Source organism: Drosophila ficusphila, unplaced genomic scaffold (genome assembly GCF_018152265.1).
Source record: "Drosophila ficusphila isolate 14025-0441.05 unplaced genomic scaffold, ASM1815226v1 contig_106, whole genome shotgun sequence".
NCBI classification, from domain to species: domain Eukaryota; kingdom Metazoa; phylum Arthropoda; class Insecta; order Diptera; family Drosophilidae; genus Drosophila; species Drosophila ficusphila.
In genome coordinates, this window is record NW_025063993.1 from 9,168,961 (window position 1) to 9,184,864 (window position 15,904).

Below are 15,904 nucleotides of genomic sequence, written 5' to 3' on the forward strand. Positions count from 1 at the left end.
AATAAAGCACCTAGTCTACGACTCGATTGCCCCATTTGTCTGCGAAAGGGAATATGTGGCAATACCCAAATCAATCCGCACATTAATCAAGAACCCGAGATTAATTAACTGCCCTGCCCTGCTTCACTGTGAAGTGCTCCTTTGTGGAGTGTTGTGAATGAATGTCAAACATAATGACACTCATACGCACTGTGGTGCGACAGTTGACACCGTGTATCGGATGCCCGCGTCCTGTACTTCAGGGACTTCCCGCCGTTGTTTGCTTTGTACACAGGAAGAAAAACTTATTAATTAGGGCATAATGTAAAGAGCACATGGGCTAATAATCAAATAAAATTGTTTTGTTATGTTTATCAAATGAAAAAGATACTCAACACTCATGATATTTAAACTACCATGATCGTACTCTTACCGAACTACAAGATATTTTACTGGGAATAATTTATTAGAAATTTAAAGGACTTCACTTTGTAAGTCTAAGGAATTTAATAATGTTGTTAAAGGATCATTTTTAAACTTTTAAGCTCTTTTCAGCTTAGAAATACTAAGCAGTTAAGACATTCGTTGTGCTCAATGTCTACGTTCTTTTTCTTTGTGATGTGACGTGTTTTCTAGAGATGATTTTTTGGCCAACCTTATTGACACTTTCTCGCTGTGCAGCCTGCACCCACCCCCTTTGACACCCCCTTTTTGGCGCTTAATGAAGCGTAAACGGTAATTGACAGCTGAAAGCAAAGCTCAGGAGCTGCAGGTGACCTAAAATATTCGACGGTTCGACAGGCTTTGGAGGTGGGTTCATTAGAAATTCGCAGTCGAGCGTGGCGGGCTGTGTCAGGATGTGTCAGGATGTGTGTTTGGGCCAGGATGGCGTTACACTGGGCCGGTGCTCGTATCATTCCATGCCAGTTAACAAACACAGAGGGCACTCTCGTCTTGTCTGACTACAATGGCAGCGAGTGGTGGAGCAGGTGGTTCGTTCTCGAGTCCCTGTGTGTGGCATCAACATCGTCGAAGGTGTCATAAATTAGGTTTGTCACCTGTACACACACGTATGTACGTTCGTTTCTGCGGAGGGGAAGGTCCTTGTTTTTAGAACACACTCACTCACTGGCTCTCTCTCCTCGTGCGGGGATCTAAAAACCAGCATCGCTCCATCTCTGTTGCGCATTTCCCCAGGCAAGAAACACAGAAGCTTTGGAAAGCTTCGTTCCTGAAGTTCCCGTTAGCCAGGACCAATGTTTCGCGGAGTGCGCAAGGTCAGTGCAAGCTGGGAAAGGTGAAAGTTGAATCTCGGCTGCACCTGCAACCTGCAGCACGGAGAGAAAAAAGCGGCCGAAAAGCTCTTCGATCCACGATGCCAGCCAGCGAACTGGCAACACGGCCGCCAACACAACTTGGTGATAACAAAGTCGAGAGCGGGCGAGAGCTTTCCCTCGGTCCTGCTGGCAAGGATATAAAAGGATGCTGGCTGCTGGCGCACTTTCAGTTGGATTCCGAGCGAGGCAGTGGCAGCAGTGGCACTAGAAGAAGCAACAGAAGGAGCAGCAGCAGGAGCTGGAGCAGCAGAGAAACCAGGAGCGCCCGCAACCCACCGCATCGATGGGAAATGGACACAGAGCTGGGAAAACTAGCTCAGCCTAGCTCAGTGCGTTTGTGTGTGTGTATGTGTGCGCGAACCCGTGACAGTTGAAGAAGCAGAAGCAGCAGCAGTGGCAGTGGCAGTAGCAGTGTATGTGTGTGTCCGTCACTGAAGAAGAAAAGGGAAAAGAACCGAGCTAGTGCGATGCTGAAGGACTAGGGCTAAGCGTCGAGGTTGCGAGTGTCGTGAAGAGGGCCGTCAATCTGATTGACCAGCAGGAGGAGCAGCCCGCAACAGCCGTCGCCCTGGCGTCGTTTTGCGAGCGCGGCTTGATGCCCGATTCGATGATGGACATGGAGCACAGGGACCACCAGCTGCACCGCCAGCCGCAGCAGTCGCACCACCATCAGCCATCCGCTCGCCTGGCGGCCAGCACGAGCACCTTTGCCCCGCCAGCGCCGGCGGCCAGCCAGACGGACGATCGCGAGCGGGAGAGGGAGCGGGATAGGGACCACCATCTGCACCACCATCAGTCCAACCACAATGTGGCCTCCTCGCCGCTGCCCGTGAACGCCTCCATTCAGTTGCACCAACAGCAGCAACAGCAGCAGCAGCAGCAACAACAAACGCTGACGCAAATGCAGCAACCGCAGTTGAGGGAACGCGACCACCATCAGCAGCAACAGCAGCAGCAGCAGCAGCAGATGATGCAGCAACCACCGCCGCAGCAGCAGCAGATGCAGCAGCAGCAGCAGCAACTGCCGCACAGCCATCACGCCCTCATGCAGCAGTCGCAGCAGCAGCAGGCCATTCATCGAGCCGAGGCGCGAAGAGGTGAGCTCTTGTTGCAGATGCGGCGCTTGTAGCCAGTGTGCACTGTTGCTAAGCGGGCCGAACTTGTTGCTTGGTCTCCGAGGAGCCCGACCGCTTTCAAATTTGCATTCGCATCACCAAAATTCGATTAGAGACGCCACAAATCACAACTCGGGTGTTTTACTTTTTTCTTGTATCCATTGTCCTGTATCCTTAATCGGGTTAGGTGTACATAAATGTCTAGAACGAACGTACAATTGGCAGCCATTTCACATGCATGCTAATCGCTTCATTAGGTCCTGACAGGAGGACTCCTCTGACGGAGGAGTGTACAGTGTACAGTCCACCCGCTCTCACATTCGCCATGCAAAATTCAATCAGAAATTGCTTTAACTTATACCAAGAGCACCACAACACAGCAACACCACACCAGCAATAACAGCAACAACAACAGCAGCAACAACAGCAGCAGCAGCAACATCATCAGTAGAGCGAACAGCAGCAACATCAAGCTGACCTATTTCCCGAGCAAAGCTTTTTGCCAGGGGCTGCCGCTCTGACGTATGCGTTGAAAGGGGGCGGTGGGTTGGTGGAGCGGTGGCGCGGGGGAGTGGGTGCACGAGCAGTGGGCTGAGTGGGTTGAGTGGGTTAAGTGGGTGGCAGCCGGACAGCCGTCGGCTGGTCATTAAAAAATTATGACCACACATTGTTCTCTGAGATTGTACATTAAGGTAAATTCAGCTCTTCTTTTTCTGTTTCGTGCCCACACAAACAGAATAACAGTATCTAAATAACCCGCAGTCAAAAGTAGTCCAAATAGTGCTTAAATAACTCTTACCGATCTTATCTTTGGCAGATAGCATATTAATTTTACCATTCTTCAGTTTGTTTTATTAAAATGCCAGAAAACAGGTATTAATAAGTCAAACGTCAAGAAATTTGATGTCTAAATGGGGAACTAGATTTCGTTGATTTAAAGTTTTCTCAAAACATATATCATATATCATATATAGATAGCTATATCTCCCCATTTATTCCCAATATTGTGTATCTAGGAAGTGATGACCCAATTACCGCGCATATGGGATACATGCTTGGGTAAGAAAGCCATTTGGCTATCATAGCCAACAGTTTATAGTACCTTTTCTGATTCACCTCTTCAATTCTCACGTGCACATACAACTAAATGAAGCATATGAAAATCTTCGTCAAAAAGTGCATAAATAAATATTACCGATCGTTTGCAGACCACCAAAGTGACAGCTTAAAACTGCCAGCAGGCAGAAACTAATAGGTTAAAAGTCAAGACATCAGCTGTATAAATGGGTTATGTTGGGTTAAAGCTTCTAAAACGTTGCAATACCTATCTCTTCAAATAATCCCCATTTTGTGTATCCGGAATGCGATGACCTATTTATTGAGCATAAGCATACACACTCGGGTAAGGACGTCATTTGCTTACCAGTTTCTAGTTTTTAATACCTTTGCTTGACCCAGAAAAGAAGATCTACCTAAGGTAAAACAAGAATCAACTTTATATCGAAATCAGCAAAGAGAGATATCTTATTTATTTATTTATTTTACACTGTATGCCTATGTTTAAACTTAGGCTAAAGGGAAGGGGAAAGCCATAGCTGCTGGGGCGAAAGATATCTTAATTTAAAAACTAAACGGTAAACGATTTGCTTATTTTAGTATTATTACACAAAACATATCATAACTTTTTTCACCTTTTTTATGGTTAGCTGAACATTCTAAATTTAGCTGTAGATTTTTGTAGATAAGTTCCTGCCAATTGAATGAAGCCCACTTAAAACCTAGCTTAAGGTGATACAATTAGGGCCAGAAAACCATTCGCCTAATTACAATTCCAACAGCTACACTTTTTCCGGCTGCTCTTCCATCTTTTTATCATTTTTATGGAAGCAATTCAGCTATAAATCTATTAGGTCTGCGGTTAGCAGCCTCGGGCGTTACACACAAATCCAGAAAGCCTTTCATCTCGGCGCAAAACTCTCGGATTTCGCCTGGCACATTCAAATCGCAATTATTCTGAAATCAATTTCAATAAAAGTTTGCTGCGGTGCGACGGGAGTTCCAAGGAGCGGGAGACGTAAGGGGAGAATGCCCAGAATGTTTGGCAGCTTGGTGGCTTAGCCAGGCTCCAGGATTCTCGCCCATCAAAGTTTTCCTTTTTTCCAGTGTCGCTTTTCATGTTTTGTCTGTGTCTGTGTGGGTGTGTGATGGTGTGGCGGTGTGTGCGTGTGGCGGCAGAGTGAGTCGGTGGGTGAGAGCTCGTTAAAAACACTTTGCTGACGTCGCCGTTGCTGGGTGTTGGCATTGTGGCAACTTTTCAATGAACTGTAATTGAAACTGAAATGCAAACTGTGCCGTGCCGCTAATTGCCAGCAGCTGCAGCCTGAAACTGAAAACTGAAAACAGAAAACTGGAAGCGGATAAATGGTAACTGGTAACCAGAAACCAAAAACCAGAAGGCAAACAAACTGCAAGAGCAGCGCGTAAACAGCATTTAAATGTGTGGCATGAATAATTTATGATTTTTCTTGGTTCGTAGTTAGTTTTTTTTTCATTTCGTAGTTCGTTCAAGCATGCTATTAACCCGAAAGATATACAAAAACTGCATGGCATGGAGTAGCTTAGTAGATCCCCGGATCCGCCGAGCACTCGAATATACGGAAACACAAGAACCAGCTCCCAGAAAAAAATAAACACACCAATTGGCTAGCTGCTGATCGAGCCGAAAAGCATTCCCCCGATTAATTTCTCTTGTTGTTCGATTTATCGTATTCTTGCAGATACACAAGCAAAACATTCACATGGATTTCTCTATTGTAAGTCGCACCAATTTGGACAATGCCCAATAAAAAACAGAAAAAGATCCCCACATCCTACAGCCAAAATCAAACAGAAAAAAAAAAATGAAACACAAACATGAAACACGAAAGCTACTTTTTAACCTGTTACAAAACTATACTCTATTTTCTATGTGTAACTCTATCTGACTATGTATAACTTGCTACTATCTTCGAGTATTTACTGAGACATTTCCTTTGATATATGCACACTCCTTGTTTGCTTGTATTTCGATTTCCGTCTCCGCCGTTTTTTCGGTGAGCGCACCTAAGTATGCTACAGATTTTTTCAAGCTCCCCAAGGGAACAACATTTTGACTTTTACGAGGCGACGAGGGCCCCATCAAAATTATGGCGCGTCTCAAGTATCAATAAGCGAAATGGGCGACTTGTTGCCCCCAAAAAAAAAAATCTCAATCTCGCACAAACTTCAATTTTTGGCTAAACTTTAAGTAAAACGAGTGAATTGTTATGGCCCATTGCAGTGAATGTCCGTCCGTCTCTCCATTTATCTATCGCCGTGTGTATATGTGGCTTATGGTTTTCTCTGTTTGTTGCGTCTCCATTCAGTGACTGGAAGACAACACGGAACCGAAGGAGGAGCAAACAAACAGCCGCACGTGATATGCAGCCAAGAAACAGGCGATGGGTTTGGCTAATTGGGGAAACTTCATCGAGCCATCCAGCCATCGAGCCATCGAACTGTCAATTGTCAAAAGGCAGCGGGTTGAATCAGGCCCAGCACTAGTTGAACTTGGTAATTCCCCCTTTGGGAAAGTGAACTTTGTGGGCCTGCTTTATATGGATCCCAGGCCAATTATTCAAGAGTTCACGCTACACAAAGTTCAAGTGAAGTTGCCAGGTCTGCCATTTTTTCCGACTAAACTTATGTACTTGATCGATAATCCTTTTCTTAATGCTGCGGTTTGGTTTACTTTTTCATTGGTGACACCTGTGTTGTTTAAGTACTTTAATTTGCTGTACAGATTCTGCACTAAATAAATAAATAAAGAAAAAAAAAAAAAAAAAAAAAAAAATTTCGGTAATGAAGAATGCCCTTTTTTTTTCTCAGCATTTTTCCGACACTTTGTCTGCGATTTTTGTATGCGCCGTGCGGAGGTCTTTCGTTTAAGTATATTTTCTTATTTTCTTGATGCCCAGCGCATTATTCATGTAACAGTCTTGGAGTCCTGGCTTTTGCTCCCCGAGCAAGCCGGGGAAAGCGAGGAGAATACAAAACGAATTTATAGCTTAAGCCTTAATTTGCAGCATTTGCTTTGAGCACTTGATACCATCTTGCCATGCTACATGTATTTATAATAAATTTCTCGTTTTCTCGCCACGTTCTCTCGCAGCGGACGAGGAAATCAGCGATAAGGCATCAACATGCGGAAAATTGCTTATATTTCTCTCCGTGGCTCTTGTGATAATGACGCTGCCCTTCAGTCTTTTCGTTTGCTTCAAGGTAAGCGTTGCACTAACTTATATACATTTTTAATGGTCCTCTAATTACATTGCCTTTGAATTATTAATTGGAAGCTTGTGTTTCCACTTTCAGGGAATCGAAAAATATAAAGTGTAGAATAGATAACTTTAGTCATTAGTAAACGATTCGTGTATTTATTTTTACAAACTATCAGAAAACGATAAATCCTATACTCAATAACAGAAATACAACATAATAACTTTAGAAACATAAATACACATTTTTTTTATCAAATTAATGACCTAGTTTTTTTGTTTGAATAAACTTTTTGTTCTACTTAAGCGGATTTATTTAAATGTTAAGCCTCTTACGGCTCAGAAAAGTAAATCACAAATAAAAAAACTCAAACTAAGCTGATTAGGCTGAACCCTTTTTTAAACATTAATAAATTAACATTTCCGCTGTTTCTCGAAACCATTTTATTGTAGCAGAATTAAAGTTTAAACTTAAGGATTTTTAGGCACCTATATAATCTAAGGCTTCTACCGATTAAAAGATGTTATTACTCCCAGGGTACTTCGAACTTGTCACCCATGCATTTCTTCAAGTTTCAATTTCATTTCACGAACATTTCACTTACGTGCCACATTTTGCAGGTGGTGCAGGAGTACGAGCGAGCGGTTATCTTCCGTTTGGGTCGCCTCATGCAGGGCGGTGCCAAGGGCCCAGGTGAGTACCCACTGCAGTTTCCTCAGGTGAAGGAGTGAAGGGGGCGGGAATGGAGGTGAGCGGTGCTAACGATTCTATGCAAATTTTAGTGCCGCTCGCTGGCGACAAGAATTTGTGTTAATTGCTGCACTTGCTCCAAATTAGCGACTCTGGGACGAGCCTCTGTCCGTGTGCTCTCCTTTTGTGCTCCCATTCCGAGGGAGGAAGAGATTAGGCAAATCGAGGCGAACTTCTCCCACAGTCGTGACACTAGTTTGCATAATTTTGAAAAGTGTTCGCTGGCCACTATAGTTTTCTAGCCCAAGGGGAAACACTGAAAGCGCAGGTGCTTTTTTATGTTCGTAATGCAATTTTGAAGGAAAAATTTAGAAGAATGGTTGGGAAATTAAATTTAATAATTTTTATATACAAAAATATTTTCCCTATGCACTAATTTTTATTTATTTTTTAATTTTTACTTAATACCAGTTTAAATAAAACTAGCAAATGTTTCCTCAAAGAAGAGATATATTTCAAACGAAAAATATAGTTTTATTGGATAGTAAATATCTAAAAGAAAGTCTACTTTTATTTTTTATTGCATTTTAGGGGTAAAATCCTTGCTAGCCAGTGTAGTTCTCGCTGTATCTCATAACGACCGTTTAAGCCATCTCAACCATAATTACAGGTATCTTCTTCATCCTGCCCTGCATCGATTCGTATGCCCGCGTGGACTTGCGTACCCGCACCTACGACGTGCCACCGCAGGAGGTAAGTTCCGGTTACAGTTTTCCGGATGGGAAACTAAAAAGCAGTTGCAACCTGCAGTGGCAGCCACAGCTGCTGCCTTCTTCGATGTTGTTGTTGTTGTTTTTATTAACCAGAAGTGGAAATCTTTTTAGTTTATGTACTTCAAAAAGCCCCCCAAAACCCAAGCCCAACCCACACACACACTCACACTCACACATGAGACAACTTAAAACGATGCCAAGTAAAGCAGAAACCAATTAAACTTTTAGCTTTTGCCACAAGTTATTCCAGCCGACACGTTTGTTAACAAGAGAAATATATATATTTTTTGGTTGCATTTTCTCGTTTTGTGTTTTGACCAAAAGTAGAGGATACGACACACAGACACACACCCATACACACATACATACATGAGCTAGCAAAAAAAAAGATACAGATTTTGGCCTGCTGGCGGAATCCGCAAGAGAAGCTCGGCTGAACACAGCCGGAATCTGAGTTGTTGTGTGTGGATTCTGCTGACAGGACACCCACACACATGGATACAAAAAGCCACACAAACACCGAAACAGCCACACAAACACACACACACAGATACAGATTCAGATACAAATACAGATACAGACACAAGGATACAGGACGCGCAACTGGAGCGTGAATTACGCATACGCAACGTTGTCTTTCTGTTTCTTCGTATCTTGTTCTTTGACTTTTCCCCTCTCGTTCTCGTTGTCGTCGCATGTCACGGTGTTTACTTTTGGTTTCTACTCTTTCTTGTGAAATTTCTTTTCGGTTTTCGTTTTCTTCCTGCTGCAGCCCCTCAATCTGTGTGTTTTCCTGCTATCTCTATGTGTACACTCTATATCTAAATGTCTATGGCTATCTGTATCTATTAACTTATCTATCTCCCATCTTCCCAACCAGCTAAGAAACCCACTTTCTAACCACCACTACAATCGACAAAAAACAGCATCATCAACAACAAAGTGAAATAAACCCATTTCTGTTAGCCACACTTATAGTTTATTTAATTTTTTCTACCACTTCGAGTGGCTGCAGACCATTTTGTTTTTATATGAAAATGGAAGGAAAGTGGTTCTAACACCCACAACGCAACCATTCACACATACACACACATTGCTCTCTCTACTCTCTATCGTTGTTGTTGTTGTTGGTAGTCTTGTTGTATCCTATATATATATATATATATACATTTTAAATACTTTGTATGGTACTTGTTGTCGTATTGAAGTTGAACAATGTTGCAGAATTTTTATTATTATTGCCATTGGTGTGCACTCAACCACACTGCCACAACTCACACACACACACATTCAGCGGAAGAACTCACCTTTTCCTCACACACACACATGCATACCTGTACACACAGATACCGGAGTCTCATCAAGATACGCGCTCCATTTATTTTTGGGAATTTTTCATCCTTTAGTTCGCTTACTTGATCTTTTATCGCAATCCAACCCAACCCAACCCCACACATTTCTCATTTTTACCTGTGCATATTTCATTGTTCGCTTGGCAGACTTAAATGAAATATGGAGGAGCGAAAAATGCGAGGCTAATGTGAATTTAAGATAGAAATAATGGTAACTGGTTCGATTTCAATCCGCTGGCTTTTCGACCATCTTGCTGACGTCACGTGGAGCAAACTCACACTCATATACAAAAGACCCATACACCAAAACCAAAATACCCCGATTTTGTTATTTTTCCTTTACTTTTTTTTTGCATATCCACCAGCATTTTCGTGTTCCATTTGAGTTTGTTCGGTTTCGGTTTTTTGTGTAAATCGCATGAAGGCCACTGCAGAAAGGATAAAAAATGGCGAACAAAAAGAGAAAAAAAAACCGAAAAATCCCCAAAAGCCATCTCGTTGACGTTGTTATTATTCACAAACACCAGAAGACACATACAAACCCAGATTTACATACACATTCACCCGAAAATCTCCCTTTTAAGTGCATACGAAATGCGATTTTTGCGCATCATTTCGTTTCACTTTCATTTTGGTTTTCTTTTCATTTTGAATCGTATCGTAATCGTTATCGTAATCGTATTTAGTTTTCGATGTCTTTTGAACATTATCTTCAAGTTATTACAATTTGCATAGTTAAAGCTCTGATTGTCTCCTGCAATTAGGAATGAAAAACCCAAAAAAAAAAATACCAAAAAAAAAAATTAAAAACAAAAAATAATATCAAAGCAAAGTGCCAGAATGCATATCAACTGAAAATTCTATCTCTCTCTATCTATCTGTCTCGCTCTCTGTGTTCAGCCGAGCACCACATATGCATATGCAAAACGAATTGGTGGGCGGGGGCGGGGCAAAACCACAAAAGAACTGTACGCATTACGCATTGGCTCTCTCTCTCTCACACACGCACACATAACCCCCACTACCTCTATCTCTCTATCTCTCTCTACCTCTATCTCTGCCTCTCTCACTGTCTGTCTCTATCTCTGTCTGTCTAAAAAGAAAACTTGATGAAGAAATGAATGTCAAATGTTTGTTCACTGAACACAGGGTGCTGCACTCACACAATCTTAAGTCCCCAAAACCACCCACACAACGACAGCAAACACCAGAACACTGAAAAAAGAAAAACTTTAGGTCTTGCGTAGCTTAAAATGCAAGTGGAACCCCGTTAAAAACCAAACAGAAACACTGTTAATTGCACACCCTTCCACCAAAATATAATCTGTCTATCTATACCTCTCTCTCTCTCTAACTGTCCACATCTGTCTTGCTCACTCTCCTGCTAAGCAGCCACAAACCGATCTCTCACTGTCTCTCTATCTCTCTCTGTCTAATCTACCTATATGTCTATGTTTCTATCTGACTGTCTATCTTACCCACGCTCTATATAAAACTATATATATACTACCTCTCTCTGTCTCTATATATCTACATATATATTGATTTTGTTTTATGAGCTATGTAAGTTTTGTTTAGCAAAACCATATTTAAGAACCGGAACCAACCAACCATGCGAAACCCTCAAAACAAATCACACAAAAAAAGAAATTACTATCGAAATGCACTTACTTGATAAATCCCCACTCTCCCCCTGTTCGGTTAAGTGTTCAAATAATTTTTGAGAGCATGCTAAATATATATTTCCATAAATGTCTATTCTAAAAAGCTTTCTAACTGTCTTAAACGAAAAAAAAAACCAAAAACAAACAATACCAAAACTGATACGAAATACCAGCCACAGATTGTTCACAAAGTGGGTACAAACTGGAAAACGAAAATATAAAATCAAAATATAAGTAAACCACACAAAACATAACACACACAAAGCACACACAGACATCAAACATTCGCCGTTTAGTTTACACGCTCACTCACACCAAAACAGCTTTTAGTTTCTACAAACATAGTCACCACCACCACCACCCCCAAAGAAAAAAGAAACCACCCCGTCCAAAATGAACAACAACAATTATGTATTGTACAACTAACTAATTAAATCGTTACAATTTGATTTGTTTGAGCACAAGCGAAAGGACGCACCCCTCCCAAAAAAAAAAAAATGCAAGAAAACACATTGTATATATGCGATATATATATCCGCACAGCGAATATACATATATACATATAATGTCGAGTTCATCTATGTGTGTTTTGCGTGGTTTAAGCTGTTAAAAAGTGGTAACTCAACTCCTGCACGCATGCAGGCCAAAAGCCAAAAGCCAGAGCATTAGAGAAAGCTAAAGGCGCCGCCCGCCCGCCAAAACGCGCTAGAATCGTAACTGTAATTGTGATAATATAGTAGCCATATAGTAAACTCAAGTCGAAGTTAGAGCTAGAGCAAGTCCCAGCATCACAGCATCAGCATCAGTAGTTGCCCCATAGACTAGGCCATAGTTTACTATAATAAGCATATCTATTATAAAGATAACAAAGTCCAGAGCTCTAGCTAAAAATAATCAAAAAACCAGTGAAAAAAAGGTTAACCAATATTCTTTCTGTCTAACTCTCTGACTCTTTCCAACTGTCGCTCTCTGTCTCTGTCACTCACTCAGTTGTAGTCGATAGCTAATAAACGATATTTTCAGTTGAGTCCCTTTGCAAAAAAACCAAAAAAAAACCAAACCAAACAAAAATCGTTTCAAATGCTGACTAATTCCCAGCATCAACTGTGCAAATTGTAATAAATAACCTAATTATGTTTTATTGAAAACTCATTAGTTTAGGCGTTACAGTGTATAAACTATCGTTTGGAATTTTCATTTCGTTCACTTCCGATTCCCCTTTTCTATCTCTAACTGTCTGCTCTTGTTTCCATGGTTTCATCACTGATTCCTGAACGTTTGCTCATTCAATTCTGTATTCAGCAAAATGCAATGAACAAGCGCCTTATCCCAGCCCACTCTACACCACTCCACTCCACCTAAAAACACAGTCACTGATAACCACCCACCTGCCACCCACCACCCACCAACCTCCACCCACCGCCCGATCGCCACCCTTTAAAGTACCACCCAACTATTGTTCGAAATAATAAGCCATTGTTCGAGCCAAATTGATTTAGAGCTTTGTCCGTGGACAGGCAGCAGGCTTTGGATGTTCGAAAGGCATTCATAATGAAGTGAATCGTGCATGACTATGCGAAGGTATGCACAGCGAAGGTCCTTGAAACAGCTCAATAGATTGCACACAATGCCCAATCGAATTTCGGATTATTTGTTTTAGCCATCAACTGGTTGTAATATAAGCCAGCTGAAGTATGTGAAGGGCCAAAATAATTGCAAACTAATCTGCAAACTGGAAATCAGAGATTTGAAAGCATTTCCTCAAAGTAATCATACGCACTGTTGTCCCAATTTTCTGACAAAAGCTGAAAAGCCGCCTAAAGGGGAAAATATATATTCAATATAATGCACACAACGCCCAATCGGATTATTTGTTTAAGCTTTTATTTGGTAGTAATAGTAAAATCTGAGTGAAGTGTGTGAACGCAAATTTATCATACGCACTGTTATCCCAGTTTGCAAATAAATTTTATATCAGCCAAAACAACAAAACAACTTTCACAGAATAAACTGAAAAGCAGCTTTTGGGGAAGGTTAGATTAAGACCAATAAACATGGGTTTATGATTGCAATATTGCTCCTTTAACTCAGAAGTTTACCATCTCTTGTATAAAATCTAAGAAATAAATGTGAAAATGCAAGCAGATGCTTTTTTAAAATAATAAAACAAGTTTGATTCCCATTTAAAAATGGCTTTATACAATCACCTCTGCCATAGTAATAAAACTTGCACTCTCGACTTTAAACTTTTTGCCTCTCAGAATGAGGAGAATAAATCATTTTAAATTCAAATACATAACTAGATTTGCAGAAATGTCTCCGGCCCCGTCGCTTGACTTCTCCAGTTGCTGCTCACTTTTCAGTTGATTCACATGCAAAATGCTAGAGATTTGCCTTTTGCCGAAAGTTCGCCCACAAAGGGCAGGGCTGGGAAAACCCTCGAAACTGGCCGAGTGGAAACGATGACACTAAACAACATTGACACCACAGCTTCAGCTTCAGCTTTAGCTTTAGCTTTGTAGCTTTGTAGAGGCCGTAAAAAGCGGTCTAGACTACGCCGAACAATGTTTGGGCAGGTCATAAAATGTGAAGCGCTCCTTCGACGTTGAGGGAGCAACTTTTTACCACTGGAATATGTACTTGTGTGTGCCAGTGCGGGGAGATAGTTTGCCATAAGTTTGGCCAACTTATGCGAGCTGGGCCTTTGGCCGAAGGAGGAGAAAAATAAAAATTTGAGAATTCGATTTGGGCATCATGAACCGAGGCTGACACCATTGGGGCAGGGTCAGAGCGGAATAATCCAATCCCGAGCCCAAAAAATGTGTACATAACCCTGTAACATCTCTCTTTCCCCCAACCCTTTGCCACTCTCTAAAGAATGTAAGACCCTTTCTGCAAACGATTTAATGCCTTCGGTTGTTGACTTTGATTAGCTCTTGAGTTTCCCACTTTTTGGGCTTATAATTTGTGCCGTTTACACGTGTTCTCGTACTCTTATCGTTTTTGCCACCTCCCAAACTCTCTGTACCATAACTTATACACTGTAACCCCCAAGCTGTTGGGTTTGCTCCACGTATCGTTATTGCGCAGATGATCGAATCCCACTTGAGCACATAAAACTTGTGTCGGCAAATTGCTAGGATAACTCTCGCTGCCAACGAACAAAGTTCGCTGAATGCAAAACAATGCGAAAAGACTTTGGGACTTTGGGATATGCACAGGCACACAGATCCACATTCAAATGCAAATCCAAATGCAAATGCAAATGCACAGACACAGATGCAATAATCAAAATGAAAGCACTGCCTTTGTGCGAGCGTGAGTTTGTGTGGCTTTCGGCATTTTTGCGTCCCCGGTCCCCGGTCTGTGGCAAAAGTTTTGCACTCCCTGCACTTAGTTCTATTAGAGAAAGCGACCCGGCCAAGGAGCCAGCCACGTTCAAGTCAAGTGCATTCGCATTATACCACTCTTGGCCATAAAGTGCACAGCAGCCGCCGCAACTGGCCAGCCACTGAAATACAGATACAGTACAGATACAGATACAGATACAAAATGCTTAGCTTATCACCATAGAACCACCCACATGTGTATATATACTCGTGTACGGACTGCGGCTTTCAAAGCGCGTCTATCTGTATATACGCACATATTTTACGTCTGTGAATGTGTTTGTTGGCAACAATAACAAGCGAATAATAAAAATAACTAACAGACCAACTACAACAATGGCAGGAACAATAGAGAAAGCAAAAAGCAATGTCCCCAAACCAAAAAAAAAAAATACCCACTGCATCTTGTAGGTTCTCACAAAGGATAGCGTTACGGTTTCGGTGGATGCAGTGGTTTACTATCGGGTATCAAATGCAACCGTCTCTATCGCGAACGTGGAGAATGCTCACCATTCGACCAGGCTACTGGCACAGACTACTCTACGAAACACAATGGGAACTCGGCATTTGCATGAGATACTCAGCGAGCGTATGACGATTTCCGGCACGATGCAGGTGAGTTCAAACCAGTTGACAGTTGCCAGTTGGCCCGGCCCGCCGACAAGTTCTCTCTCTTCTTTCCCCCAAGAGTCGCGACTCCGTCGGGCTGCTTCCTCTAATTTAGTTAGCATACCGCCACAAAGGGATGTACATAGAAAAATAAATTAGTGACAGGAATTGGCTTACGAAATGGGGAATTATAAAAAAAAGATTTAATCAACACAAAATTAGCTTATACTTTTTGCTTTAACAACGTTTTTTAGTTTAGGTGTGATATTTGTGCTTTTCAAGTTTGGATAGATTCAACGTCCCGCGTTGGGCGCCATTTTAGCCAAACCGCTGAGATATCTATCAAAATTTCCTACCTAAAGTTAACCGAATGAAGTTTAAAGCCCATTTTATCCGGACTAAGATCCCCTATTTTTCTTTGCCTGTAAAAAGGAAACGGGAATATTCACGCAGAATAAATGCAGCCAGGCAGCTACTTGCCAGTTCCTTCTGCTGACAGATGACATTTAAGTCCCTGCTCGTAATTATGCAGCACAAACCTTAAAGTTTGCTGCAAAACTGCGACAGCGAAATATTAATTGCATTATTAAACAGCTGCCAAAGGCTGAGTCTGTCGGAATCCGTGCCTGGCATGAAAATAATCTCGGAGCCAAAGCGTTTTTTCATAGCTACAAATTGAAAAGGCAACGGAGAGGCGGTA

The 15,904-nt window shown here is 41.9% G+C and overlaps 1 protein-coding gene across 7 annotated transcripts in view; it reads left to right on the forward strand.

The window, feature by feature from the left end:
• Nucleotides 1–15,904, forward strand: part of LOC108096321 (band 7 protein CG42540) — a 41,101-nt gene that overhangs the window by 20,626 nt on the left and 4,571 nt on the right. For 3 of the 7 annotated variants that reach the window (XM_017197853.2, XM_017197851.2, XM_017197852.2), the window contains 5 exons: nucleotides 5,209–5,244; nucleotides 6,621–6,730; nucleotides 7,348–7,420; nucleotides 8,088–8,170; nucleotides 15,007–15,210. In XM_017197853.2, coding sequence (XP_017053342.1) covers nucleotides 5,209–5,244; nucleotides 6,621–6,730; nucleotides 7,348–7,420; nucleotides 8,088–8,170; nucleotides 15,007–15,210 — 506 coding nt within the window. Of the gene's footprint in view, nucleotides 1–1,501; nucleotides 2,414–5,208; nucleotides 5,245–6,620; nucleotides 6,731–7,347; nucleotides 7,421–8,087; nucleotides 8,171–15,006; nucleotides 15,211–15,904 lie in introns of those variants that run through there. The other 4 variants (XM_017197854.2, XM_017197855.2, XM_017197849.2 and 1 more) reach the window with 3 other exon arrangements.